The following is a 26,493-nucleotide window of genomic DNA, read 5'->3' on the forward strand; positions in this document are numbered from 1 at the left end:
GGGTAGGGAGAACGCAGGTGATGTTATTGGTGCAATATCTCCATCTGCTGTTAGGTGAAAATATCACACACTTTAGTCAGGACATTACTGTGAAGTCAATGTAAGTGAAGATTAAATAAGGAACAGTGTGTTTGTCTTGAACACCACAAACGCAGCAAGAAATAATATGTGATTTAAAAGATAACAACCAACTGGAAGACTACAGAAGTTAATGGTAAATCATTTATTACTGGAATTCTTCATAACAGACAGTTAAGCCACAAAGCAAACAACCAATTGGATCAATGTAAACTTTTCATAATTCACAGATGGACATACTGTGCACAATTGCCATTGGAACACATAAGGCACAGACACATACACTATAAACATAGCACACCTGGTGCAGAGACAGCAGTAGCTAGGGTTAAAGGAGCACTGTGTAACTTTTCTGGTGGGTGTCCACAATCTTCTACTCTTTATGGAGAGGTTATGGCTTTGCCTTAGTCTTAGCTTGTTGGAGTCATCTCCTCCATGGAAAGTCACTAGTTTTACAGTGAAATAATCCTGGTTGAAGCACTAACATCTCCATAGAGACAAGCAGCTGGTAAACCCTTCATCAAAAGAGTTACACCTGCACACATGATGAGGCTATTTTTTTTTCCTAATAAGAAGCTACAGTATAAGTTCACATACAAATGGCATCCTTAACATGACCTGTCATTTGGAGTAGTAACAATTTATATGGCCGTGTTCAGTAGTAACTGAACCTTCTCAATCAATGATTTTTCTTTATTTTTACAACTTTTACATTGTAGATACATAAGGAGGACTTAAATATATGAAGCAAGATGTATGGAAAAAGGTAAATACTTTTAAATTCCACAAAGTATCCACTCCTTGCTTTGTTAACAGTGCTGCAAACCCTTGGCTTTCTCTAAGCTTCATGATAAAGTCACCCAAAATAGTTTTCACTTTACAGCTGTGCCTGAGTATCAGGGTTCATTAGTGGAATTTCTTGTCTTCTTAATGGGGTTAGGACCATCCCTGAAAGCGTTATTTGACAAGTGTTATAATTAAAATTACATCAAGAAAGAAAATCAGCTAAGTAAAGAGAAATGAAACTCGACCATTACTTTATGAAATGAAGGTGAACCAGCCTGGAAAATTGCAAAAATATTTAAGATGTCCACAAGTGCAGTTGTTAAACCATCACGCGCTTCAAAGAAACTGACTCATGTGCAGACCAACGAGGACCACTAAGTGCTCTGCATCTCTGGTAACTCCTTCAAGACTATTGGAAACGATTTCAGGTGACTACTTCATGAAGCTTAATGAGAGAATGCCAAGAGTGTGATCAATGTGAAGGGTGGCTATTTTGAAGAATCTAAAATAAACTGATGTTATTTCACACTTTACTTCATATTCATAATTCCATATGTGTTCATTCATAGTTGTGATGTCTTTCGTAAGAAACTACAATTTAAAATAGTCATGATAATAAAGAAACACTAAATGAGAAGGTCTGTCTAAACTTTTGACTGGTAGTGTAAGTCAAGAAGAAAAGTCAGGCAGTATAGAAGGCTGACGGTCAACTAAAACACAAGGAGTGAACAAAAAGTAAGAAATTAAATTTAAGTGCTTTTACATGAAAATACTGTCATTTTAAGAAGAGAGGGAGAGAGACAATTGTCAGATTAAAGTTACTTGATGTGCACCAATAGTTTAGGACCTGAAAGGAAATATTATAATGTACGTCAACTTTGCGAGGGTTCATAAAGTAGTGTTAAAACCATTAACAACATGTTTTACTTATTTAGATTTGTTTGTGTTCTTAACTGGCAGTGTGTGGAAGACTTGTGCAAAGCTTTTTAAAGATGTGTAAATTCCCTAGTTTGTATTTATTGTGAGTATAAAAGGAACAGGTTAAGTATCTGTATTCAGAATTTATGGTAATTTTGTCTCTTGGCTGTAAACGCCATATTCTTCATGACCACAGTGTTTACCTAAGATATGTTGTGGTCTCTCTCCCTCTCCATGCTCATTCTCCACATATAAATATGATCCCACGCACCGCACTCACTTTTAAGGCATCCTCCTCTGAATGAGCCTTTCTGCAGGACTGTCTCAGGAGCACGCCCCCCCATCACACCCAGTTGGAGACCAGCATCTGGATGAATACATTTCTTAAACTTTACACCAATGAGGCCCTTCTCTCCTCTGGCGTCTCCTCTAAGATCTGCAGCAGAAGATCATTAAGAGGCTTGGCTATAACGCGATACCCTGACGATGTTAGATGGAGGAAGTCAAACATGTGCTGTATGCTGATGGTGCCATCAGAGTGGACCAGCTCTGCACTGACATCAAGGAATTGAGCCTGGGGTATTTGGAGTAGCAATGAGTGCAACAAACTATTGACAGTCGCATTCTTCTCCCTCAGCGGGTTTGGCCGTTCCCCTCGTGGCAGCAGGCCCTTGAAGATGACATAACAATATACTGTTACATCCACTATGACCTAATTGTCAAGCTAAACATGAACAAAGCAGTTAGCTATGTAATTATCCATTATATATATTAGTGCCGTCATGCGAATAAAAAAATTGAGAGATTAATTAATTATGATCTGTAATTAATTAATCTAATTAATCTCTTCTTAATCTCACCTAAAAATTGCTGAGAAAAGCCTTCAATTTGAGGTGTTTTCATTTAAATTCATTATTACATTATTGTGGCAGATCAAAAGACTGATATAGAACAAAAAAAAGTGACTTTATAAAGTCATTTATTGTTTAACAAACTTTAACAGATGCAGTCATTCCACAGTATCATCATTATTATTACAATTACTAATCTGCAGTGTTGGGAAGGTTACTTTTAAAATGTATTCCCCCACAGATTACAGATTACATATCCCAAAATGTAGTTTGTAACTTAATCCATTTAATTACTTAAAGTGAGTAACGTAATTTGAATACTTTGGATTACTTGATATTGTCATGCTTTTTAAAACTACATGAATGTAGCAACTGCTGCATCCTGCAAATGTTGTTCTTGTTTGTTCTCTTCAAATTGGTTGTTGAGCCCAAATCTCCATGAATAAGAAACTGTTTGCTGTAAAGTAGCAAAGACTAGGAAATCTGAACATAATAACTTTTGTCTACTTAAAGACAATAAAAAGTCCAGTCTTTCCTTAACCATATAAAAAATATTATTGATAGAGAAATGCTTTATATATGAGATCACTGGTTTTAGTCCTGGTTTAGACCTGCTTTAGTCCTACTTTAGTCCTAGTTAAATCCGCCAAGGAGGTTATGTTTTTGCCGGCGTTTGTCTGTTTGTTTGTTTGTTTGTCTGTTAGCAACATAACTCAAAAAGTTATGGACCGATTTTGATGAAATTTTCAGGATTTGTTGGAAATGTGAAAAGGAAGAACTGATTTCATTTTGGGGGTGATCCGGAAGAAATCCTGGATTCTGGATCACTTTGAAATTTTAGTTAACATTGTGGTAAATGGGGCCAAAAATTTTGTTTCTCAATATCTCGGTTAATTAATTATTGACCAAACCCCATGAAATTTGACTCAGGGATGGACAATGGGATCCTCTTTCATATTCCAAAGGCTGATCCGGATCTGATCCAGAAGACTGATTTTATCGCAATTTATATAAAAAATGGGGGTAGTCCTTGGCGGAGGTCTGCGCTCTCTGAGTGCTTTTCTAGTTTAGTCCTGGAATGGGTTAGTCCTGGTTTTAGTCCTGGTTTTAGTTCTGGTTTTAGTTCTGGTTTTAGTTCTGGTTTTAGTTCTGGTTTAGACCTGGTTTTAGTCCTGGTTTAGACCTGGTTTTAGTCCTGGTTTAGACCTGGTTTTAGTCCTGGTTTAGACCTGGTTTTAGTCCTGGTTTAGACCTGGTTTTAGTCCTGGTTTAGTCCTGGTTTAGACCTGATTTAGTCCTGGTTTTAGTCCTGGTTTTAGTCCTGGTTTTAGTCCTGGTTTAGTCCTGGTTTAGTCCTGGTTTAGTCCTGGTTTAGACCTGGTTTTAGTTCTGGTTTAGACCTGGTTTTAGTCCTGGCGGCGGGGGCCTCGGCGACCAGATCTCCGGACATGGAGACTAGCTCTGGGGACATGGAATGTCACCTCGCTGGGGGGGAAGGAGCCTGAGCTTGTGCGGGAGGTTGAGCGTTACCGACCTGATATAGTCGGCCTCACCTCCACGCACAGTTTGGGCTCTGGAACCCAACTCCTTGAGAGGGGCTGGACTCTCCATTTCTCTGGCGTTGGCCGCGGGGAGTGGCGGCGGGCTGGTGTGGGCCTGCTCATTGCCCTACAGCTCAGCCGCTGTGTGTTGGAGTTCACCCCGGTGAACGAGAGGGTCGCGTCCCTGCGCCTTCGGGTCGGGGACAGGTCTCTCACTGTGGTGTCGGCCTACGGGCCGAACAGCAGTGTTGAGTACCCGGCCTTCTTGGAGTCCTTGGGAGGGGTACTAGACAGTGCACTGACCGGGGACTCCGTTATTCTCCTGGGGGACTTCAACGCCCACGTGGGCAACGACAGTGACACTTGGAGAGGGGTGACTGGGAGGAACGGCCTCCCTGATCTGAACCCGAGTGGTGTTTTGTTATTGGACTTCTGTGCTAGTCATAGTTTGTCCATAACGAACACCATATTCGAGCACAAGGGTGTCCATAAGTGCATGTGGCACCAGGACACCCTAGGCCGGAGGTCGATGATCGACTTTGTAGTCGTGTCATCTGACCTCCGGCCGCGTGTCTTGGACACTCAGGTGAAGAGAGGGGCTGAGCTGTCAACTGATCACCACCTGGTTGTGAGTTGGGTTCGCTGGCGGAGGAGGAAGCCGGAAAGACCTGGCACGCCCAAGCGTGTAGTGAGGGTCTGCTGGGAACGTCTGGCGGACCACTCTGTCAGAGGGACTTTCAACTCGCACCTCCGGGAGGACTTCTCCCGGATTCTGGGGGAGGCCGGAGATATGGAGTCCGAGTGGGCTTCATTTTCGGCCTCTATTGTCAATGCAGCTGCTCGGAGCTGTGGGCGTAAGGTCTGTGGTGCCTGCCGCGGCGGCAACCCCAGAACCCGGTGGTGGACACCGGAAGTAAGGGATGCTGTCAAGCTGAAGAAGGAGTCCTATCGGGCCTTGCTGGCTCGGGGGACTCCTGAGGCAGCTGACGGGTACCGGCGGGCCAAGCGTACTGCAGCCCATGTGGTCGTGGAGGCAAAAACTCGGAGCTGGGAGGAGTTCGGGGAGGCCATGGAGAAGGACTATAGGACGGCCTCAAAGAGATTCTGGCAAACCGTCCGGCGCCTCAGGAGGGGAAAGCAGTTCTTCACCAACACTGTTTACAGTGCGGGGGGAGAGCTGCTGACCTCGACTGGGGACGTTGTCCGGCGGTGGAAGGAATACTTTGAGGATCTCCTCAATCCCACCGTCACGTCCTCCGAGGAGGAGGCCGAGGCTGGGGACTCGGAGGTGGACTCATCCATCACCCTGGCTGAAGTCACTGAGGTGGTTGGAAAGCTCCTTGGTGGCAAGGCTCCGAGGTTGGATGAGATCCGTCCTGAGTACCTTAAGTCTCTGGATGTTGTGGGGCTGTCTTGGCTGACACGCCTCTTCAACATCGCATGGCGGTCAGGGACAGTACCTCTGGACTGGCAAACCGGGGTGGTGGTCCCTCTGTATAAGAAGGGGGACCAGAGGGTGTGTTCCAACTATAGGGGGATCACACTTCTCAGCCTTCCTGGTAAGGTCTATGCCAGGGTACTGGAGAGGAGAATCCGGCCGATAGTCGAACCTCGGATTCAGGAAGAGCAGTGTGGTTTTCGTCCTGGCCGTGGAACACTGGACCAGCTCTACACTCTCCATCGGGTGCTCGAGGGTTCATGGGAGTTTGCCCAACCAGTCCACATGTGCTTTGTGGACTTGGAGAAAGCATTCGACCGTGTCCCTCGTGGTGTCCTGTGGGGGGTGCTCTGGGAGTATGGGGTCCGGGGCCCTTTGCTAAGGGCTGTCCGGTCCCTGTATGACCGGAGCAGGAGCTGTGTTCGCATTGCCGGCAGTAAGTCAGACCTGTTCCCGGTGCATGTTGGACTCCGCCAGGGCTGCCCTTTGTCACCGGTTCTGTTCATTGTATTTATGGACAGAATTTCTAGGCGCAGTCAGGGGCTGGAGGGGGTCCGGTTTGGGGACCACAGGATTTCATCTCTGCTGTTTACGGACGATGTTGTTCTGTTGGCTTCATCGAACCAGGACCTACAATGTGCACTGGGGCGGTTTGCAGCCGAGTGTGAAGCGGCTGGGATGAAGATCAGCTCTTCTAAGTCTGAGGCCATGGTTCTCGACCGGAAAGAGGTGGCTTGCCCTCTCCGGGTGGGTGGGGAGTCTTTGCCTCAAGTGGAGGAGTTCAAGTATCTCGGGGTCTTGTTCACGAGTGAGGGAAGGACGGAACGTGAGATTGACAGGCAGATCGGTGCAGCTTCGGCAGTGATGCGGTCGCTGTATCGGACCGTTGTGGTGAAGAGGGAGCTGAGTCGAAAGGCGAAGCTCTCGATTTACCGGTCAGTCTTCGTTCCTACTCTCACCTATGGTCATGAGCTCTGGCTAGTGACCGAAAGGACGAGATCGCGGATACAAGCGCTCGAAATGAGCTTCCTCCGCAGGGTGGCTGGGCGCTCCCTTAGAGATAGGGTGAGGAGCTCAGTCACATGGGAGGAGCTCGGAGTAGAGCCGCTGCTGCTCCACGTCAAGAGGAGCCAGTTGAGGTGGCTCCCCCCGGAGGAGCTGGAGGACGTGTCTGGGGTGAAGGAAGTCTGGGAGTCCCTGCTTAGGCTGCTGCCCCCGCGACCTGGCCCCGGATAAGCGGACGAAAATGGATGGATGGATGGATGAGATCACTGGTTTTAGTCCTGGTTTAGGCCTGCTTTAGCCCTACTTTAGTCCTAGTTTAGTCCTGGAATGGGTTAGTCCTGGTTTTATTCCTGGTGTTAGTTCTGGTTTAGTCCTGGTTTAGACCTGGTTTAGACCTGGTTTTAGTTCTGGTTTTAGTTCTGGTTTTAGTTCTGGTTTTAGTTCTGGTTTAGTCCTGGTTTAGTCCTGGTTTAGACCTGGGTTTAATTCTGGTTTAGTTCTGGTTTAGTCCTGGTTTAGTCCTGGTTTAGTCCTGGTTTAGTCCTGGTTTAGACCTGGTTTAGACCTGGTTTTAGTTCTGGTTGTAGTTCTGGTTTAGTCCTGGTTTAGTCCTGGTTTAGTCCTGGTTTAGTCCTGGTTTAGTCCTGGTTTAGACCTGGTTTAAGTTCTGGTTGTAGTTCTGGTTTAGTCCTGGTTTAGTCCTGGTTTAGTCCTGGTTTAGACCTGGTTTAGACCTGGTTTAGTCCTGGACTGGGTTAGTCCCGGTTTTAGTCTTGGTGTTAGTTCTGGTTTAGAGGCGTACAGGAAGAAGCGCGGTTTACGCAGCGTACGCGAGAAAATGTACGCGGCGCACGGGAGGACAGCGGTGTCCGCGCAGTAACTACGGAAGGAAACGTGGTCCTCGCGTTCTCGGGTTAATGACAATGATGAAGGTGTGTGTTTGTGTGTGTTTGTGTGCGTGTCCCCTCATGTGGCAGGTCACTATAGGACAGTAGTGCAGACATCATGAGCCTATGCAGGTTGTTTTCACCAGTGACATTTAAGTTGTAGGCGATTTTATATTTGTTATTTTCTTTTATATTTTACGTTGGGAGAAGAATTTCCAAGACACAAATGTGTTTTTACCTGTGCACTGCTGACTCTGTTCTACTGGCTCTTCGACCTCGTCCATTGTGCGACTGACGCCGTTAACATGACGTTTACATCGCTCTTACTGTGCGCATTTTGTGTGGGTTTCCGGCAATGAGTGGAATTACCGAAATAAAAAAATGTATAAATGTGTTTTTTTTGTGTGTGTTGTCCCAACAACACATAAAACAGATTTTATAATAAAGCAACTCGCATACAGAAACAGCAAAGTTAGAGATTAAAAATGAGATTAAAAAACATAACGCGCTAAATATGACTGTAATTAATTAATCGCAATTAACGCGATAATTTGACACCCCTTTATATATAGTACTGAATCTTACCAGAACAATTATCTTGGCCTTGGGTAGACGAGTTGCAAGAAACTGTGCAATTGCCATTACTCCTCCAGCAACTTGCTCTGCTGTGTGCTCATGATTGTTGGTTCCTACCCACAGCACAACCACCTGAACAAGATCAGACATCCATAATCAACTATAAAATGCAACTGCAGTCCAAAAACTATTCATTAACAGCAAAAACATTACATGAACACACAAAAAACTAACTTTAGGTCTTATGTTCTCCAACTCCCCATTCTGCACCCTCCACAGCACATTACAGGTGGTGTCCCCTCCAATGCCAAAGTTTAGAGCATGGAGAGGAGAGAACAACTCTCTCCATATCTGTGTACAAAAATCACCATTATGGTAAAGGTTTAGGTTTTGGTAAAGGATACAAGAGATAAAGTGGCAAATAACAGAAGGACAGTATACATTGGTGGGTAGTTGCCAGGCAAACACAAAGATTCATTACATACATAATATAAGAAAATTGTTCACTTACATCATATTGCTGCATTAGTTGAATCATTGAATCACCAATGAACAGCACATCTGGCTCTGCATCCTTACACTCCTGTACAAACCGTGTGTGCTGTACAGGAAAACAACAATCAATTCACTGCATTGTGCTCACCAATAACAATAAAATCTATATAACAAGGCAAGGTGTAAATCTGGCACCAGATCAAGGACATCACTGTGTGGAAAGTCGTCTTAATCTTGGCAATAGGATAATACTCATGAGCCTTACCAATAAGGACGTCTGTTGCACCATTTGAGTAAGCAGACTGTTACAGTTTATTAGCTTTACAGGATTAACGGAGCATTGACCTATAGTGAGGCTACTAAACAAGAGGTGGTAAACTTGATGTTCGCTGCCAGCATACATGAGGTTTTCGATTGGTGGAAGACGTCAACACCAATTAACATCAGATTTGTTACATTGTTAGTATTATTGTTAATGTGCACTGCATAAACCTTGTTTTAAAGTAATAATGTTAACCTACCTGTGAAATCCATCTCGCGTCTCCCTGTACATCCTCCACAGGCTTTGGCACTGCAGCTGGGTTCTCATCACCACTCATCCTAAAACAGACGCGACCATGTCTGATGAAGAAACATCTGAAGCAGTCAGATAACCAATACTGTCTTGGTGTTGGCCTACTCGGTTTTGCAAAACTTATTAACAGGCCTACAATGCATGCAGTGTAACCTAACCAATGTTATTTCAATTCAACTATTGAAAGTGTGACATTAGCCGGTTAGCTTGCATGCTCATCATTGCATCTCTAACAGCAAGCTAGCGTTAACGTTTAACACGCCCGTTTTTCGCACAATGCTTACTAAACAGCTAGACTGTATTATTTAGGTATAGAGTGTACCTGTGTGCCTGCTGCGCTGTCTTCACTTTTCTTTATTGTGTGTGTGTGTGTGTGTTTTTTTTAACAATAAATCTTTCGCAGCTGCCCCCTTTAGATGACAACAAAAGGTGTGTCAAGAAGCAGAGGATCGTGCTGCTTTCACGGCCATATCTGGCAGTTAGAATTTTTGAGACTATGAGGGCGGCGCTCGTAACGTTCACTCGACCTGCGTAAAACGTGGATCTGTGTGCAATTATTCCTGTGCTTTTAGTCGGATTCTGAGAACATACACAACTGTAACTAGGATCCAGAATTCCAATTTTTCTGATTTGAGCAAACGATTCTGGTGCGATGTTCCAGCGCAAGTTCCACTCGGATAGTTATATTTACGATTTATCTTGAAGTGGCATCATCAACGTCGGAGAGCGCGTAGAGTTTATTAGCCCCGAGTTTAGTCTGTCAGGTTATACTTCAGCCCAAAAACCTTTCCAGTAATCAGAGCAAAAGCAATCATCATAGATATCTTTTATAGAATAAACAAGCGTTTTTGGTATTTGTGTGAACACTGACAATAAAAACACAGGGCAAGCTAAACCAAAAAAAATATTGTAACGAATAAACGATATTACAATAAGGATTTCATATAGTGTAATTATTAATTAATGCAAAAGAATATTTTAAGTACTTGACAAATACTTTGCTTGACCCAAGTTTTGTTTGACTGTTGTAGGCTATTCAGTTAGGGAAGAAAAAAAAAAAGATGCACAGACTGAGTTATGGATTGATTGAATATGCATCTTTTACACGTCTTTTGGGAGTTAGGAGCATCATGGCCACTGCAAGTAAACTTTACCTCGGACAGTTTTGTACTAGTGTAGGATTGCAAACTGGGGTCAGCTCTAAATTCCCACAGCTGCTTCCACGTTTGTTTGAAATTTTTGTTCTGTGTTTTTATAACAGGTACAACTGTGAGAACTTAAGTAGGCTTCCTTTCAAACCGTACCGTAGTCCCTCACTGAATGAGGGATCAATTTTGTACAGTTTATATGTATTTTATGCTTAAATTTTCATCCATGTTTGTTAAATAATTAGCCTATTTGAAGTGTAGTCCATAAAAATGTAATACATTTAGTGGGCCTTCATCTCATGTACACCTGTACAAAAGTCAGTGTGTTCAGCCTACAGTCTTTATACAAAAAATATTCTAGAGTAGATGCCATACTTACCATTGTTAAAGAACAAGTGCAGACTTGATCAGAAAATAATGGCATATAGAAGTGGGGAATACTACTAATACAGTGAAAGTAGGTTTCGCTTGCTTAAAGGGCCCATATTTAACTATTTTCTTATCTATATTATAATGTTGTCTCATAAAACATACGTGGAGTTGTGTTTTGTTTCAGACATGTTTAACACACAAACTGCATATTTAGGCCAAGTTCCTCTCAAATGCTCATACACATCACAAGGACAAACGTTCTGTTCACACTTTCACTAGAATAATATGGGTAATTTCAGGTCTGGACTTCTCAATCTTTACTGAACAAAAGGTAGAAGGTAGCTGCTAATTTGAGAACTACTGTTTCATTACATCAACAGATGGAACAGATCATTTTGAGCTTTGGAGATATGACCAGACTAATAATAAAATTTTCATTGCATAGCTGCTATTATGTTTTAAAGAAAGGGATAGAAATGTGTGTGTTATATATAGCTCTAGGCCTTTAACAAAAGTGCACAACTTGTATAGGCCTAAATAATATGTCACCTACTTGCTACCAATTGGAGTCTATTACAAATGTACTAGTATAAACCACATAAAACTACATACACTACATAAAACGCATTCTTTTGCCACTAGATGGCATCACGCAGTGGTATTTCCCTATTAAGACTTGAACTGAACAGTCCCTGGATTGAGAGCCACTGCTCTAAAGTACACAGCAGACCCTTGTGTGTCTGTGACAGTAACATTAGACATACTGGAGCAGTGCTGCACTGTTCTGTCCCGGTACGAGGAGCAGGCAGGTGAACGGGTTATACGAGACTTAAGAGTCGTAGACACCGCCCATCTTTCAGTCAAAGGTGTGTGCGCACTTTGACTCACTTTTTCTCAACTGCAGAGGCATTTAACCCCTTAGCCTGTACAAGCCGCGGTGATATTTTGGTAGCCTGCATGAATACTGCTGGGTGTACCTCATGACGCAGTCGTAACTCCGCTCGTGATCAGCAGCATAAATGTTTTGTCCCGTGTTTCGGGTATGGTTGCTTCTGCTGGGAGGGTTCGCGCTGCCAGGTGAGTGAACGGCTTCCTGGAAACAGAGGCCAATTCTTTTCTACGAACACAACAAACATTCTCCTCTTGCCCTTTGCTCAAAGTGTGCCTTTAAAGTGGTATCGACAGTATCTCACAACAAGCACAGCATAGCATACTGCATAGCTGACTGACGAGGCTTTACCAGTCGACCTCTGACCGGGACACACATACTCAACTGAAAAGGCGAATGGCTGCTTCATGGATCTATTAAATATGCTTCTGTCTCTAATGAGACTCCATTTTCAAGCCTATAACCTATGTCTGTTCCGGAGGTCATTTTAGGTGGATTTTCACATGTGACAGGTAAAGCAGATTGATCTTGGCTCTTGTTTATTACTCTTAATACACTCATTGCAGTCTGCATAAAGTCGGCTACACATCACCTACGTATGGAAATGTTTTTGTCCACAGGCCTGATTTTTTTGTTTGTTAATGATAATACATGATCAAAGTGAGTGTTTAAAAGTAGCATAAGATGTGTGACATATGACATTGTGACATAAATAACCTAATGTCTAAATAACCTTGAACTATTCAGGTTTCTCTGACGAGTGACAAAACTGTCCCTAAGTTATTACAACAGAAAAACACGTAGGCCTAATTTTGGAGTGGGGTGAAGTAAGGTGAGTCATCATGTAATGGAGGAATGCATGAATATGTTTCTTTGTTTTTATGTTTCCCTTCTTTCTTTCGGTGGAGACTGGATTCTTGAATGCCCTGTTCTGGCTACAAGTACTGTGTTTGGCTGATAAGCAAACTCTGAAGAGATAACGTGGAGTGTCATTGGGTTGGGAGCAAAGTTGATTAGTGATTCCCAGGCTTATATATGGAAGGCAGATATTTGACTAAATTAAATTTGCACACTACAAATATACACCTGTTAAGTGCATAATAATAATTTTAATTGAACCTAAAAACTGAACACATTTTCTACAGGGGTTCAGCATGTTGGTTGCATTGAAATCATCACACCAGCAGAAGTGGAGGCAATCAATGGGACAGACGTGAAACTAAAGTGCACTTTCAGCTCCACCTCCCCAGTGTCACTGCAGACTGTCACAGTGTCCTGGAAATTCCGCCCAATGGTGACTGGACTAGAAGAATCAGTAAGTCAAATAAGCATATTTTGTGAAGATGACATTGTCATCACACTTTATTGCTGTTTAAGCTTCTCAAAATATTAAATTATTATTCGTTCACTCCCCATACTCTGTGGTAAGGTAAGAAGGGAAAAATCCACTGGTTGCAGTAGAGATTCAACCTTTGATGTTGATGAGTCGATGGGTGATTTCTCTACCACTAAAACACTATATTGACATCTTTCAAATAATATGCTTTCAAATAATAGTGTTTATCTAAGTAAATATCCTGAAAAGTGCTGAGTGTATAAATGTTATATTTGTATTACCATAGCCAGACAGAGATTTGTCACTCTTGCAGTTTTTCACATGACAAGGATAAGTGAGTAAGGCATTTATTTATTTCCTTGTGATCTGTATCAGGTGTTTTATTATGATCAGAAGCCCTTCCCTCCCGATCAAGGCCGTTTCAAAGGCCGTGCTATTTGGTCTGGGGACATCCTGAGGAAAGATGCCTCCATCACACTGCAGGAAGTGCTTCCAACCTTCAATGGCACCTATGTCTGCCAAGTCCATAACAAGCCTGATGTCCACGGCAACAACGGGGAGATCACCTTCCGAGTGGTGGATAAAGGTGTGGCCGCACAGTTCCTTCCTCTTCCATGACTAATACTTTGCAGTATAGTACAAGGGTGTTAACACTTCAGTCAGACACTGAGGAAAGAGGCTTACTTTTTACTGTAAATAATACTATAATTAAATTCTGACCACACAAAATTAAATCTTGTGGGGTCTGGCTCATCTGGCTCTACATATACTCCCCTTTTTAGAACCATAACTCTCCAGTTAGTGGGTTATCTGTTCTTTGAACCATTGCTACTTCAGAATGTGCATTTTTCACATGAAGATATGTTTCTCTACTGGTCATGTTCTTATGCATCATTGTTGTGTGTTTGGCCAGTGTCCCTCTCAGAGATCAGCATGCTGGCCTTAGCAGTGGGGGGTGGCATAGTTCTGATCCTGATCATTCTCAGCATCACTGTAACAGTGAAGATCTGCAGGAAAAGGAGAATGAACAGAGACATTGAGGTGCATGTTCCAGAGGAACGGTGGAAGGACCCCACAGTTTGGTGAGACCTGCAGCTGGAGTGGGTGCAGTCTGGAGCGGGTGCAGTCTGGAGCTGGGCAGGGTGAGCTCTGGTGCACAGGACTCTACTGAGAGGAACAAGGCTTGGGCCTTTCTATTTCCATTTGCTCTCCAATGTGGTACAATTTCTAAATATGACCATAGTCATAATCATTTTACATTTGTTTTTATTAACTTTTTACTTTTAAATTTCTTACTAATTTCTTTATACGTAAATGTTTGTTTTTACCTTTGTGTTGGAGATGTAAATGTGATTTTTATTATTTACTGAGCACAATTTATACAGCATAATCTGAATCTAATGAACCGCTTTTTAGCCAATTGTATAATTCAAAACTTTTTTGAAAATCTAATTGCTAAGCATAATGTAAAAATCTAATTGCTAAGCATAATTGATTGTGCTGTAATGAATTGTTTTTCTTTCACTAATTTCTAAAAAGGTACATTCAGACTTCAGCCAACTCACATATTTTCAGAATTTACTTTAAATCCTGCAAAATTTGAAAATGATAATATCTTGAAGCCTGAATGTAAAGTTTGGGAATATTCAGTAGTGTTGAAAAGGAGTGGACAGTTGCCTTCCTTTCTAACCTATAGACGTCATGATGGGTTCATTTCAATACGTTTGTCCTGAGAGATTTTCCATCTCACACACTGTGTATGTCTATGGTGCGTTAGCAAACCCGAGGAGGCCATTCATTTGACAAGAGTGTCAAAGAAGAAAAAGGCAGAGAGCTCAGATGATGAAGAGTCTGAGGAGAGCAGTGGAGACGATGATGATGAGGATGGAGATGAAGGGGAGGAGGATGACGATGATGACGATGATGATGACGACGATGACGACGATGACGACTAACCCCGTTTTTTGTTTTGTTTTTTGTTTTTCTTTTATTCATTCAAATGACCAATGTATATAGCAGTGTTTCTACTGGTGTCAGGGCTCAGATGATGAAACAAGTCTTTGGTTGAGGACTGAATGTCTTAAAGCCTTTTATGCAAAACCAATGTAGTATTTTTTTCTCATTTTATTAATTGTCTTGCATTGCTGGATATCAAAATATGCTGCCACTTTTTACAAGTACATGTATGTTTTGTACAATAGTACTATATATATTGTTTATAAGAGACTTATTCTGCAGCTTTGTGGAATTATTTTTAGAATAAATATGTTTTTGTTTACCTTTTGTGGCATTTTGTAAATGATGAACATTGGTGTATGCTCAGAGACTACCTGTCATCTTGTATCTTAGAGGGAGGATATGTAAAATTTGTAGTTCAGATTTCATGAACATATGTGTACCTAGCTAGCTACAAGTTAAACATGTTAACAATTAATGTAATTGTAACAATACTGTACCTAGTTGATGTTTTGGTTCTCAGGATGAGATGATTATCCTACCTACCTACTTGCCTACCTATCGAGGCCATTTTGGACATTAAAAACGCCTGTATTTAATAAATGCAAGATATAGGCTACGTCATTAATGCCATCTTGTGGAACATTCCAGTCAAAGCAATAACTTCTCAAAGGTGGCAGACAAGTTGCATAGAGCCCCTTTTGAGTAGGCCTATTTGTGCTTTAAATTTAAATAGCCACATTAAATGTATTATTAGGCTATTTTGATACACGTATCCCAATAAAAGCAAGGAAGTATACATCCATGATAACAACAGCCACACAAAGATATCAAACTAGGAGAAAATCTGCCCTCTAGTGGTAGTTTTACGGATATCACTGCTTTTACACTCGCAACATTAGACTCACTGTTTGGCTGGCTCATGTGAAAGGACGGGGCGTGTGTATACATGCATTTGGAACACAAAGCTATAACTATGACGGGTCAGGAGGAAAACACATCAAAAGAAATGTGCCTATACTTGTATAGTTTTGATCATGGATTAACATAAACGGTTTAAACGCACTTTGATTCTTTCTTCTTTTTCTGGTGGGGCAGCTCTTGTGTTGGCCCAGATAAGAGCTGAGTCTGTGTCCTTGGATCTTGCTGCAGTAGGAGCGGATGACACCTCTGTCAGCAGCAGCCATGTGGTTTAAACACTGCAGCAGTTGCAGGTAAAAGTGATTGATTTACACATAACTTAAGTAAGAGAGACGCCCATGGAGTAGTTTAAGACTTTCAATACTTCCAGTACAGTAAAATGCTGATGCTTTTTTTTTTGTTTTTGTTTTTGCAGTTCTGGAAGAGTTCCCACTGCTGCTGCATTGATACTAGAGTGGAGGGGCCAGGAGAGTGGAGCAGTGGTCCCAGAGCAGCAGGAAGCAACCAAGCCAATGCTTTCACTTTATCCACTCTGGGTATACAAAAATAGCAGCAGTTTTTTTGCTTCCATTTACACAAATATAAATCTATAAATAATAAATAAATAAATAATTCAATCAAATGATGACAATTTCTGAAAGCTAGGTTTCAGTCACTTGTTCACAGATTATGACTAAAATCTATGACTTGTGTATACTTCACGTCCTTTATAAATGTATCTTAAACTTGGACTGAATGCCACTTCTCACAGCTTTCTTGTTAACTTTCAAACCTTCCCTTAGACTACATTTATTAATAAAAAGGGACAGCAAATGGCAGTTATGTAGATTTTAATGGATGGAAATTGGCAGCAAAAAGTCATATAATACATGTCCATGGTACCAATATCATTGAAAAATGCAACTTAAGATAGCAATAAACTTCACTAATCAAGGGAAACTGCCGACACAAGGCACTATAGGCTGATGCTGTAATGGGAAAAGGAGCTGTCCCAGGGATAAAAATGATGCGTGTGCAGTCTTGACGCTGCATCAATAGAAGAACTCACACTATACTTTATAATAGACATGACAATTTATTCTATGAAGTAGGGTACTGAGTTGGACACATTCATTCAGTAGTACTTCTGAATAGTAAATGCACTGAAAAGAATAGAGCAGGGACTTAAAGTTATTGAGCCTATTAAGGATAGACACTTGAACCTGTCTATTGAATGAAATACACTAACTGAGAGTCAATGGTTTTATTGTTCTTATGAATGAATCCTTTTGTAACTCTGCATTGCATAGTCCCCAACAGGATCTGCACTGCAGAACTTTGTCTTGATCTTCATAGATAACATTGGCAAGAGTGCATGAGTCTGCATATGCACCCCATGCCAGCAGAACAACAGGGGGAGGGTGCTGCAAGTTAAAGCGAATGAATGGTCCAGGTAAGGAGGGGGGTGAGGAGAGGTGGCTCGCAGCCAGGAGAGAGGATGGGAAAAGTTGAGAGATGAGCCAAAGGGACGGACAGGGAACACGGAAACTTGATAGAGCTTTGTTTATAAGAATTCAAACTGCAGTGCTTTTTTTTCTGTACAGTTTTGATTTTCTTTGATGTTCAGTTTATTTTCGCTTCATTCCTTTAATTGACTCTGAGCCAGGCCAGAGCTGCAATGTGGCTGTCTCTGCAGTGAAAGTGCTGCCTGCTGGACTCTCCTTGAGTGAACCCTGACGGTGCACAGTGTGACTCCAGCGCTGTCCGATCCACTGCAGCCCTTTGACGTGACACTGCTGAAGAGGGGTATGTGTGAAAATATACTCTGAGACCTGTCCATGATGGTTTTTCCTAAACAGAAGAGCTCTGTTTGGCTTTTATATCATGTTTTTATTGTGACAGGCGGTTTACAAAAGGTACAACATTCGAAGCACGCATCTGAACAGTGCACAAGGGACATAAAGTTGTGCTAATAGTTCAACAGTAAGCATCTCGGACTGGATCCCACACCTGCTCTGGAGCTGGTCTGGTCTTGTTGCCATGGAAGTCCGGTGGAGTTGGGCTGAACCCCCAAGGCTTGGCTCTGCGCACATAGCAGTCAGCTTCATCCTCTCTTCTTTGTTTGGTAATGTATACCTTTTGCATGTCATACTTATTAAATGTGGATGTGTTTGAATAGTAAAAGGAAAATTGGCAAATTATCCATTCATAAAAATAAATAATTTACCACTATAGCGTTACAAGCAACATATCACATTATGCCAGTAATGAGAGTTTACTTTTATTGCAATTTGAACAAAAATTATTATTTTAGCTGAATTATCATTTCATTGGGTTACTTTCAGAGCACACACATAAAGTTGTCTAGAGATAAGAAATAGAGCCACTACCATTTTAGTAGTTTGAAATGACTACAGTGCTCAATGTAAACGCAGTGTTTATATAAGGCAGATATTTTGATGACCTTGACTGTTACACAAAATGAGCAGCTTTAATACAATAAACAAATTTCCAAATTCACCATATTGTTTTTGTCAGCAGTTTCTTATTTCTGATAGATTCAAGACATTGAAAGGATAACTTAAATTGATTTAATTAATCAACCAAATCCTAGGACTTCTCCACAGTGAGTTCCCACTGCCCTCTGCACTTCCTGGTGTATGGTTACAATATCACAGAAGATTTCACCTTGTACAATTCACAGAAATGTCATTGCTGTGACTTTGTCGTTTCATGTTACACATGGGGCCACATGAAGACGTCTTTAGAACATCTTCTATGCACAACATTCACTTCATATTTAAAGACTGAATGTAGATGTGTATGAAACACACACTATTATTTTGTCTGAGTCAAAAACTGAAGTTGTCGGTACATGACTGGATAGTTGTGACCACATCATTCTTATTATTTCCTTTAAATTAGGAGTGTGGTCTGTTCGGGCACTAGAGATGTCCGTGGGCAAAGTCCCTTTCCTGGAGGCAGTCAATGGCAGCACTGTCATGCTTCCATGTACATACTTCAGCTGCATCGGAATTAAAGACCTCTATTTCAACTGGCAGTTCAATGACAATGGCACCATGCAGAAGGTATATAATGATACCTAATAGATTATGAAACAGTTTTGAGCCTGGGCTTAGCACTGTTGTGTGTTGCAGGTGTGTGATTCGGTGATTCCCTCTGAAGGGGTGGAGCCTCACGTGACCATATATAGAGAAAGAGTGTCTTTTGTGGGAATGAACCATGAAAACAACGTATCCATCCTCTTATGGAACATTACCTTTGACGATGCCGGTCAGTACACCTGCTTCGGAATCAACCCAAAGGAGAAGGGAAAGAACCACAGTGCCATTTTTCATCTCATTGTGGTGGAAGAGTGTAAGTGGTCATACTTACAATATATAGACTCCATTTATTCATAGAGTCTATTCAGATGCTGGATTTGAAATATCACTAAATGGGCAGTTGTAAGGATCTGGATTTCAGTAGACCACGTATTAAGTCTAAGCATTTTCTGTAATAATACACGCAATAATTACACTTTCAGCCCTGATTGCTTAGCATTATTACAGTACTACACTAAAATACAATTTCACTTCAAATTTTTTTTGTTAGGGTTCCATAATTGTTTTGAAGCTAAATACATCATTGCTTTATTATAACTCTATTTTATTTTCCATTTTATTAATTTTATTATTTTACTATTTTTATTTTGATCCTCTGCTAAAAGACATAACCAGCTTGCCATTGCTGTTATTTTACTGCAGTGAGGGTAGTGGACAACACAGTGACCATCATCATTGCCTCCTGTGTCGGTGGAGCCATTGCGCTCTTAATGGGCTTCATGTTGATCAAGAACTTCACACTCTTTGTTCTGGCCAAACTTGAGGAGAAAAAGTGAGTTAATCAAATACAAAACAATTTCCTTCTGTTACATCAGAATATCATGCTTGTGCTTGACTGAAACTGATACTGGCTCAGATATCATATGTCATATACAGTTATACAGTAATTGATTTAATGAGGCATGATCATGTGCAGGGGGGACTGGCAATCTGTACATTCTGGAAAAGTCGAAAAGCCGAATGGGGGGCTCCAGTGGTGTCACTTTCAATGCTCCAGTGGTACACTGAAAGTGAAAGTTTTAAAGTGGGCCGAATGGTGGAAAAAGTCCAGGGCTGTTTTTTGGTCACAGTCCACCCCTAATCATGTATCTACTTGAACCTGTATATTTGTAGAGGAACTGATTTTCTTTTTTTCTTTCTTGCCGCAGTAAGGAGTGCCTTGTAACTTCATCAGGAATCGACAATACAGAAAATGGCCTCTCAGGATCCAAAGCTGACTCAAAGCCAACACCAAAAAAGAAATAAGAAAGTGCATGTATGTACTCTCATAAGCGCTGTCAACTTTGGACCTTTTTCGCATATTTATATAATGCTCACATGCAATGCAAAAACAGACAAAGCTGGGATCTGAAAAATGTGCCTGGCTCTGGCCTTTTGAAAACAAAATATGCATTTACAAGGTAGAAAAAATGCAAGTAATACCCATCGCAAATTTCACTTAGTCTCATAATTACTTTGATCCTTTGATATGTCCAGTGTATTTTCTCTCATTCATATGGGAGAACACATCACTTGTCCAAAGATACAACCAAGGCATTGACTCGTACATACAGATAAATGTACTCAAAGATATAATCATAATCTTAATCAAGTCTTTAGATAATAGCACTTACCCTGTATGCTACTTACACATTATCATAACTTCTAAAATAGTTTTGGTAACTGGGCTAAGCACTCACATATACTGAAGCACCTTAAAGTATATGTAGTATATGTAGTCAGCTTTACCTAAGTCCTTAGATAACCCTTTATCATTTACATTCTCTTAGTACTAATCACAAAATTTGAAACCAAATGTCTTCATTTTTTTGCTTAAAACACGAGTGCCTAACAATGTTTTGATGCTTCTTGCAAAGAACTCTTCATCTAATGTCTGAAACTGAACTACAATAGGTTTCAATACAGGAAAGCCAAAGTAGTTACTCACCGCTGTAATAAAAGAGGATGATGATGCTTTTAGGATTAATGTAATCTAACAGTGCATGTGCAGCTCCTCTGATTTAGTTTTTGAAACTCAAAAAGAGGGAAACTGGTGACATGAGTACTAATAGGGCTACTTAAGCTCCAGCTTTTCCTGCTTAACCCCTGATGATGTCATGGGGGAATAAAGCTACTCACCATCTACAGATATTTTATTCTTTGCCACAATATCACTGAATCCTTTTACTTAGCTAAGTGTCTCACATCCTGAGAGATGCATTTCTGATTAATTAAATAATTTGTACTGTCACCAGTACTTACAGTAAATAACTCAATAACGTGATGGGGCATCATCACAGAGCCATTGGTATAGGTTAGCTGTAAATCAGGAGAGTATACAGCCTGTGCCAAATGGTGACACTTTTGTGTGCTGTGAGCATCATGTTTGGACTGTACAATGCACACACTGGAAACACTGAAAGCAGATGTTGCACACCCAAGACTATGAATGTCTGTTATCATTACCTCTGGAGTGTGAGGGGGAGACAAACACTGTGTCTTTGGCAGACTTGAATGTTGGCTACATTTGCAGTATAGACCTCATGTAGGAAATCAAAGAGCATTTGTGGGCCTTCTCTTATAGATGACTGAAAATTATCCTGTTTATATTTGTGTCTCATGTCTTCCACCATTGAATTTGCTGAAGCAATACTGTATCAGGTGACACTTGAAATAATCAATATTGTATGTGTGTGTTGGGGTTTGATTGCTATAAGGAAGTAAAAACTCTTATAACAGATACAGATAAAGTGTTTGTAGTGCCCAAGTTGCTTTAAAAACTGGCCTCAATAATCTGATCTGACAAATTGTATTTAATTCAGATAGCACACAAAATCAGACTTTAGTACACACATTATTTATGCTATAACATTTGGTTTGACACAACAACAATCCAATCTATGCAAACATAATGATATGCTATGCCAATTCAAATGATCAGCAATACAATACATAGGAATACCTCCAAATTTGAACCAGTTATTTTGGTTGTAAGTTGTAGGCTCAGAGGTGGGTAGCCTAAGTAAGAGTACTGTTACTTCAAAATAATGGTACTTAAGTACAATCTACAAAGTTTTGAAAAATATGTAAAATCTGAAGGAATGATACAAGACAACAATTTAATATTGTCACAAAGTTTTTGTCACTAATACAATATAAAATATAGCTTTAATTCTGAAGTAAAAGTCAATGTAGAGCGTTTCAAAACTACTCCAATAAGTAAGATTTAAAGCAAGGTTTATTTACTGAAGTCATTGTACTTGAGTAAATGTAACTGAGTACACCCACCTCTGTGTAGGATGTCTGGTAAAAGTGGAACATCCATAGTGAAGCAAGAGTAGAATCCCTGTCAAGCTTGCAGTATGCGCTCTAAGTCATATACTGTTACTGCTTACATTATTGCAATAAAATAAATGAAAATGCTCTGTCTCGCTTGAAAAAGATGTTGCATTTTAGCCATCATCCATGCATAAGGGTTTCTTTGTAGGCAAATACTGAATAAAGTTTTATTTAAATCTATGGTGTTTCAGTGTCAAGTACGATTATTATAAATCTGTTGACACATCATTAACATAGCTTTTTATCCCTGACAGACCTTTATGTCTGTTTAGTCCTTCTGAGAATAACCACTCACTCAAATGTACCTCACTCAGTATCATGACAGATGAATTTTTGTTATAGTCTAGAAAAGTGTGACCGCAGCTCCCCTCACCTCTCACTTGAACTATGTGTGTAATAATACAGGGGTAGCTCCCTGTCCTCTTCCATTCTGACTTCCTTCTTTCTCCTCACCAGTTCCCTGTATCTGTTCTAGAATCACTCACTTCAGAAGACCCAGACTCTCAGACATGTAGTATTACAGGTTGACCTATGAAACTGTAAGAAGCATCCACTTAGTTGTTTCTGTACTGACAATTTGTGAACAAAAACTAACAAACAAAAGCAATGAGCAAACTCATAACTAAACATAACTCAATCACTTTTTGGCACTTTTGGTATGTAGTTTAAGCAGTGAAGTAAAAAAACAAAATCTATGTCCAGAGCTGTATTTTCCAAGATTTATTCCAGTTTTACAAGCAAACAACAAGGGTACATGATCAAGGTCTACTTGCTGCCTCTCCTGTTCACTGGCAAAACCATAGGCCCACACATGTGCACTCTGGTCTACCTGTACCACCCTCTTTTATCTCCTAGGTGCCCCATAGATTAAACCAACAATAACAATAACAAATTAGACTAAACAAATTAGCAAACATAATATTAACATGGCAAGCAAAAAAGGTATTATACAAATTAGGGCCTGACTGATATATATCGGTTGGTCGATATTATTGGTCGATATGGGCACCTGGAAACATATCGGCGATCGGCCGATATTGCCAAAAATCTTGCCGATATTATACCTCATTATAAATCTTAGACTCTCTAGATTATGTTAATTTTAGGGGATACATGTTAAAGGCCTACTTCTGCTGCCTCTCCATTCGACTGGTAAAAAATCATAGGCCCATCCAGGTGCACCCTGGTCTACATGTCCTACCCTCCTTTATCCTCTAGGTGACCCAGATTAAATCAAAAACAAAAAAGGTGCTAACGTAAATAATACCAACTTAGACTATGAAATTAACAAGAATAATATTAACATAGCAAAAATATATTATGCAAATTAACAAAACTGAATTAGTAAGATAATAAACAAACAAAAATAATAAACTAATTTTAGAATCAACAAAATAAGCAAATAGCTCCTACAGGTCGGGCCCTATTCTGACCAGTGAAAAATGAATCTTTGCCTCCATCTGAAGTCAAAAAGGACCCAAGAACTAAGAAGAAGAATGGAAAATCTTATATTAGAGATTATGCTCCAAAATATGGAATGAATGAAAGAATTGATCCAGACCCACCTTGCTGGAAGAGTTTACCTAAACTCTGTGTTTTGGGTTGAACTTCGACCTGTGCACATGGCCTCCCACTTGTCGAGACTAGTCTCGTAAACGAATGACAAAATGTAGGCTAAGTTGGGGAAAAAAAATGTTAACAAAGCTTTCTCACTTGAAACATGTTTATTAGTGGTATTACTTCACACAAAAAGTCCACTGAAATCTGACCACTGGAACTGTGTTTTTTTAAGGGGGAGAAGACCCTCAATTTTATGACAAATCCAATGGCTGCCAATCATAATCTCATACAACAAGAGGCTTTATGTTGAAACCAGTTGTCTTATAAACGTACTTGTTGTGCTGGTTTTTACTCATTTTAGATGCTCTTTCGTTTTCTATCACTTATGGTCAAATGTAAGGTCACATATGACCATAGGTCATATGTGACCTATATGTGACAGGTCTGATGTTCATGTATGAATATCAAGGTCAACATAAGCAACTGAAAAAAATGGCATTATTTTATAGAATATTTATTACTTTTTATTACTTAAAAAAAAAATCAAAATATGTCATTCTGCCACAGCAATACAATTTGTTGTTTGTTGGTTATGTGTAACACACTTTTACCCATCATGGAGACTGGAACAGTTTTTTAGATGAACTGGTCAGGGGTATTTATATCAGAATTTTGCTTCTGAATTCAGTTTGCCAGCATCTCTTTTCAGCAAAAACCTCGAAATGTAAACTGGAGACAAGGCAGAATTTAGCCATTATCTTTTGAAGCTTGATGCCATATGCATTGTGCCCAAGCTACCAACTACAGGTTTACAGTATGTTATTGATTGGGGGGTGGATTGCTTCATAAATTTGCATGACATAAACATTCCACCTATTCCCAGATATGTGAAATGTACATCCGACATGTGAGGCAAACTATTTAAATGCACTTGTCATTTTCAACGGTTATCACCAGTCTATCACCAGGGATGCAGTGCACTGCCGTAGGATGGGTAATGATGTTGGAGCTTCTGTTTCAGTTTCTTCAGAAATGCACCTTACCATGAGCAAGAAAGCTTCTCTTTTTTTTTGGAAACAAACTGTTTTCATGTGACTATGTTCATCAAAAGAAGACACTGAAAGCTAGAGTGAAGTGAGAAACTTCTACAAACAACAAATCCTGCTACAGGACATATCATCAGGTACAAGTATGGTGCAAAAATTATCTCCCACTTGTAGATTGGGGCTGGGCAGTGTCACCAAATGGTCTCACAACCAAAGAGTAGCAACTCTGATAATGATGGGGAAGAATGAGAGCAAGATGAGAACAAGTTAACTGTTGTATTAATTTGCCCATCATGAGTTTGTGTTGGCTTTGTTTCGAATCATGGTAGAAAGCCCATATAGTTTGACTTTGATTGAATTATATTAGCAGTAGCAGTGCCAAATAATATGTAATGTCATCAAAAAAAAAATACTTTAGCATGACTGATATGTTAAAACAAAGCAGATATGCAACTACTGTTCAGTTTAAGCATGGCATTTTAATTTAGAGTGTTCAGTTGATGATCAATAGTAAAACTTCTTCCAGGTGACTGGCCAGTTCTCTAAGAGAGGACAAAGGAGTGAGATTAGGACAGTTATTTCTTTCATTTTACATCATAAAATGGTAATGAAGTTCTATTTAGCTGAAAAATTAAGTAAACGAGTAACTCAGGCCTATTTTCATTTACCTTGACCTTGAACTATCCAATTGTTGAACAAAATGAAGTGGCATGTTGTTGAGTTGCTGAAACTAACACACTTACTATACTAAGGTAATAAGGCAACTGGTCTCAAAATGAGGACCATTTGTGTATGAGGCTTTGGATGAAATTTGTCATGAAACTGAGTTTTTTTTTCTCCCCTTTAAAAACATGGTTCCAATGGTCAGATTTCGGTGGACTTTTTCATGTGAACTAATATACTACTAATAAACATGTTTCAAGTGAAAAAGCTTTGTTAACAATTTTCCAACCTGAGTCATTCGTTGACTGGACTAAACCCGGACATTTGCGTCACTTAAAAAAAACAAAAACCCGGACGCCCAGTACAGGCCACAAAAAATTGACATGTCCAGGGAAAAACGGACGTTTGGTCACCCTAAACTATTTTGCTGAAATGCAATACTCTTTAAGAAACAGCTAAGTGATACCATGCTTTGTTGAATACTGCTAAGATAGTTTTAGTTGTGTGCTCCCAAGATCAAACACTTCTTGTAATTTGATACTGACTGTTTCCTTTGTGTTTGCAGGTTTGGGTGGTGTCCTCTAACTCTTCTACAGGTATCAGTTTTATCATCATCATTGTTAATTAGTTTATAGTTAATCTAAGCTAAATCTACTTCATGTCTTGCAACTGTGAGACATGAAGATCATCTGCGGCAACTGTAACAGATGTTAGTTTATTTTATTTATTTCGCTAAAATGCAATAACAGGTTTCTCTTTATAGGATTTGTGCACAAAATGGAACCAAATGGAGAAACCCCACATCTATTAAAACCCGATCATTTGGAATAATCTTGAGGTATTATAAATATTGAATATTTTTAGTAATCCTTTTTGAGTGAAATTCTCCCTCTGCATTTGACCAATTCATCATCAACAAAGTGCTGTTGGGGCAGCTTGTCAGGAGCAGTGAGCTTCTGCCATACACCTGTGTAGATTCTGCACAGAAAGGAACCTTCTTCTCCTCTTGACTTGAGTTTTGGTCCAAGGGT

General features: G+C 40.3%; 3 protein-coding genes across 8 annotated transcripts; 2 read left to right on the forward strand and 1 right to left on the reverse strand.

Annotated features, from left to right (window-relative positions):
• Positions 1-208: 208 nt before the first annotated feature.
• pafah1b2 (platelet-activating factor acetylhydrolase 1b, catalytic subunit 2) lies at positions 209-9,607 on the reverse strand. 5 transcript variants are annotated; one of them, XR_008631569.1, is made up of 7 exons: positions 9,472-9,607; positions 9,097-9,175; positions 8,592-8,681; positions 8,315-8,431; positions 8,090-8,212; positions 2,063-2,149; positions 209-1,574 (listed from the first exon to the last, which is right to left on the reverse strand). XR_008631569.1 is itself a non-coding variant. In XM_055148751.1 (6 exons), exons 2-6 carry the CDS (start codon positions 9,172-9,174, stop codon positions 2,126-2,128), a joined length of 432 nt encoding a protein of 143 aa, XP_055004726.1. In that variant the 5' UTR covers position 9,175; positions 9,472-9,607; the 3' UTR covers positions 209-2,125. The 5 variants fall into 5 exon arrangements, 3 of the variants coding, with proteins under 3 accessions (XP_055004726.1, XP_020789203.1, XP_020789204.1); XR_008631568.1 differs by having other exon boundaries at positions 2,063-2,452; XM_055148751.1 differs by having other exon boundaries at positions 209-2,149.
• A 1,787-nt stretch (positions 9,608-11,394) lies between these two features.
• Positions 11,395-15,172, forward strand: mpzl2b (myelin protein zero-like 2b). Of its 2 annotated transcripts, none has more exons than XM_020933526.2 (5): positions 11,395-11,746; positions 12,704-12,873; positions 13,270-13,480; positions 13,808-13,976; positions 14,672-15,172. In XM_020933526.2, exons 1-5 carry the CDS (start codon positions 11,689-11,691, stop codon positions 14,847-14,849), a joined length of 786 nt encoding a protein of 261 aa, XP_020789185.1. In that variant the 5' UTR covers positions 11,395-11,688; the 3' UTR covers positions 14,850-15,172. The 2 variants fall into 2 exon arrangements, with proteins under 2 accessions (XP_020789185.1, XP_020789186.1); XM_020933527.2 differs by lacking the exon at positions 11,395-11,746 and adding an exon at positions 11,843-12,070.
• A 2,618-nt stretch (positions 15,173-17,790) lies between these two features.
• On the forward strand, positions 17,791-20,293 carry scn4bb (sodium channel, voltage-gated, type IV, beta b). The gene is made up of 5 exons (XM_055148915.1): positions 17,791-17,875; positions 18,676-18,839; positions 18,909-19,128; positions 19,518-19,647; positions 20,024-20,293. Exons 1-5 carry the CDS (start codon positions 17,791-17,793, stop codon positions 20,118-20,120), a joined length of 696 nt encoding a protein of 231 aa, XP_055004890.1. The 3' UTR covers positions 20,121-20,293.
• The last annotated feature ends 6,200 nt before the right edge of the window (positions 20,294-26,493 follow it).

The sequence above is a fragment of the Boleophthalmus pectinirostris genome, unplaced genomic scaffold, assembly GCF_026225935.1.
Source record: "Boleophthalmus pectinirostris isolate CB_2022bp ecotype Guang Dong unplaced genomic scaffold, ASM2622593v1 HiC_scaffold_12, whole genome shotgun sequence".
Classification (NCBI taxonomy): domain Eukaryota; kingdom Metazoa; phylum Chordata; class Actinopteri; order Gobiiformes; family Gobiidae; genus Boleophthalmus; species Boleophthalmus pectinirostris.

Excerpts from the sequence above, each read along its gene's own strand:
- scn4bb (XM_055148915.1), top strand. The coding sequence starts at position 17,791 with ATGGAAGTCCGGTGGAGTTGGGCTGAACCCCCAAGGCTTGGCTCTGCG. Across the intron at positions 17,876-18,675 it reads CATCCTCTCTTCTTTGTTTG|GAGTGTGGTCTGTTCGGGCA; the intron begins GTAATGTATACC and ends CCTTTAAATTAG. Across the intron at positions 19,129-19,517 it reads TCTCATTGTGGTGGAAGAGT|TGAGGGTAGTGGACAACACA; the intron begins GTAAGTGGTCAT and ends ATTTTACTGCAG.
- pafah1b2 (XM_020933544.2), bottom strand. The coding sequence starts at position 9,174 with ATGAGTGGTGATGAGAACCCAGCTGCAGTGCCAAAGCCTGTGGAGGAT. Across the intron at positions 8,432-8,591 it reads AACTAATGCAGCAATATGAT|ATATGGAGAGAGTTGTTCTC; the intron begins GTAAGTGAACAA and ends TTTTGTACACAG. Across the intron at positions 2,453-8,089 it reads AGGCCAAGATAATTGTTCTG|GGCCTGCTGCCACGAGGGGA; the intron begins GTAAGATTCAGT and ends GTCATCTTCAAG.
- mpzl2b (XM_020933526.2), top strand. The coding sequence starts at position 11,689 with ATGTTTTGTCCCGTGTTTCGGGTATGGTTGCTTCTGCTGGGAGGGTTC. Across the intron at positions 12,874-13,269 it reads TGACTGGACTAGAAGAATCA|GTGTTTTATTATGATCAGAA; the intron begins GTAAGTCAAATA and ends GATCTGTATCAG. Across the intron at positions 13,481-13,807 it reads CTTCCGAGTGGTGGATAAAG|TGTCCCTCTCAGAGATCAGC; the intron begins GTGTGGCCGCAC and ends GTGTTTGGCCAG.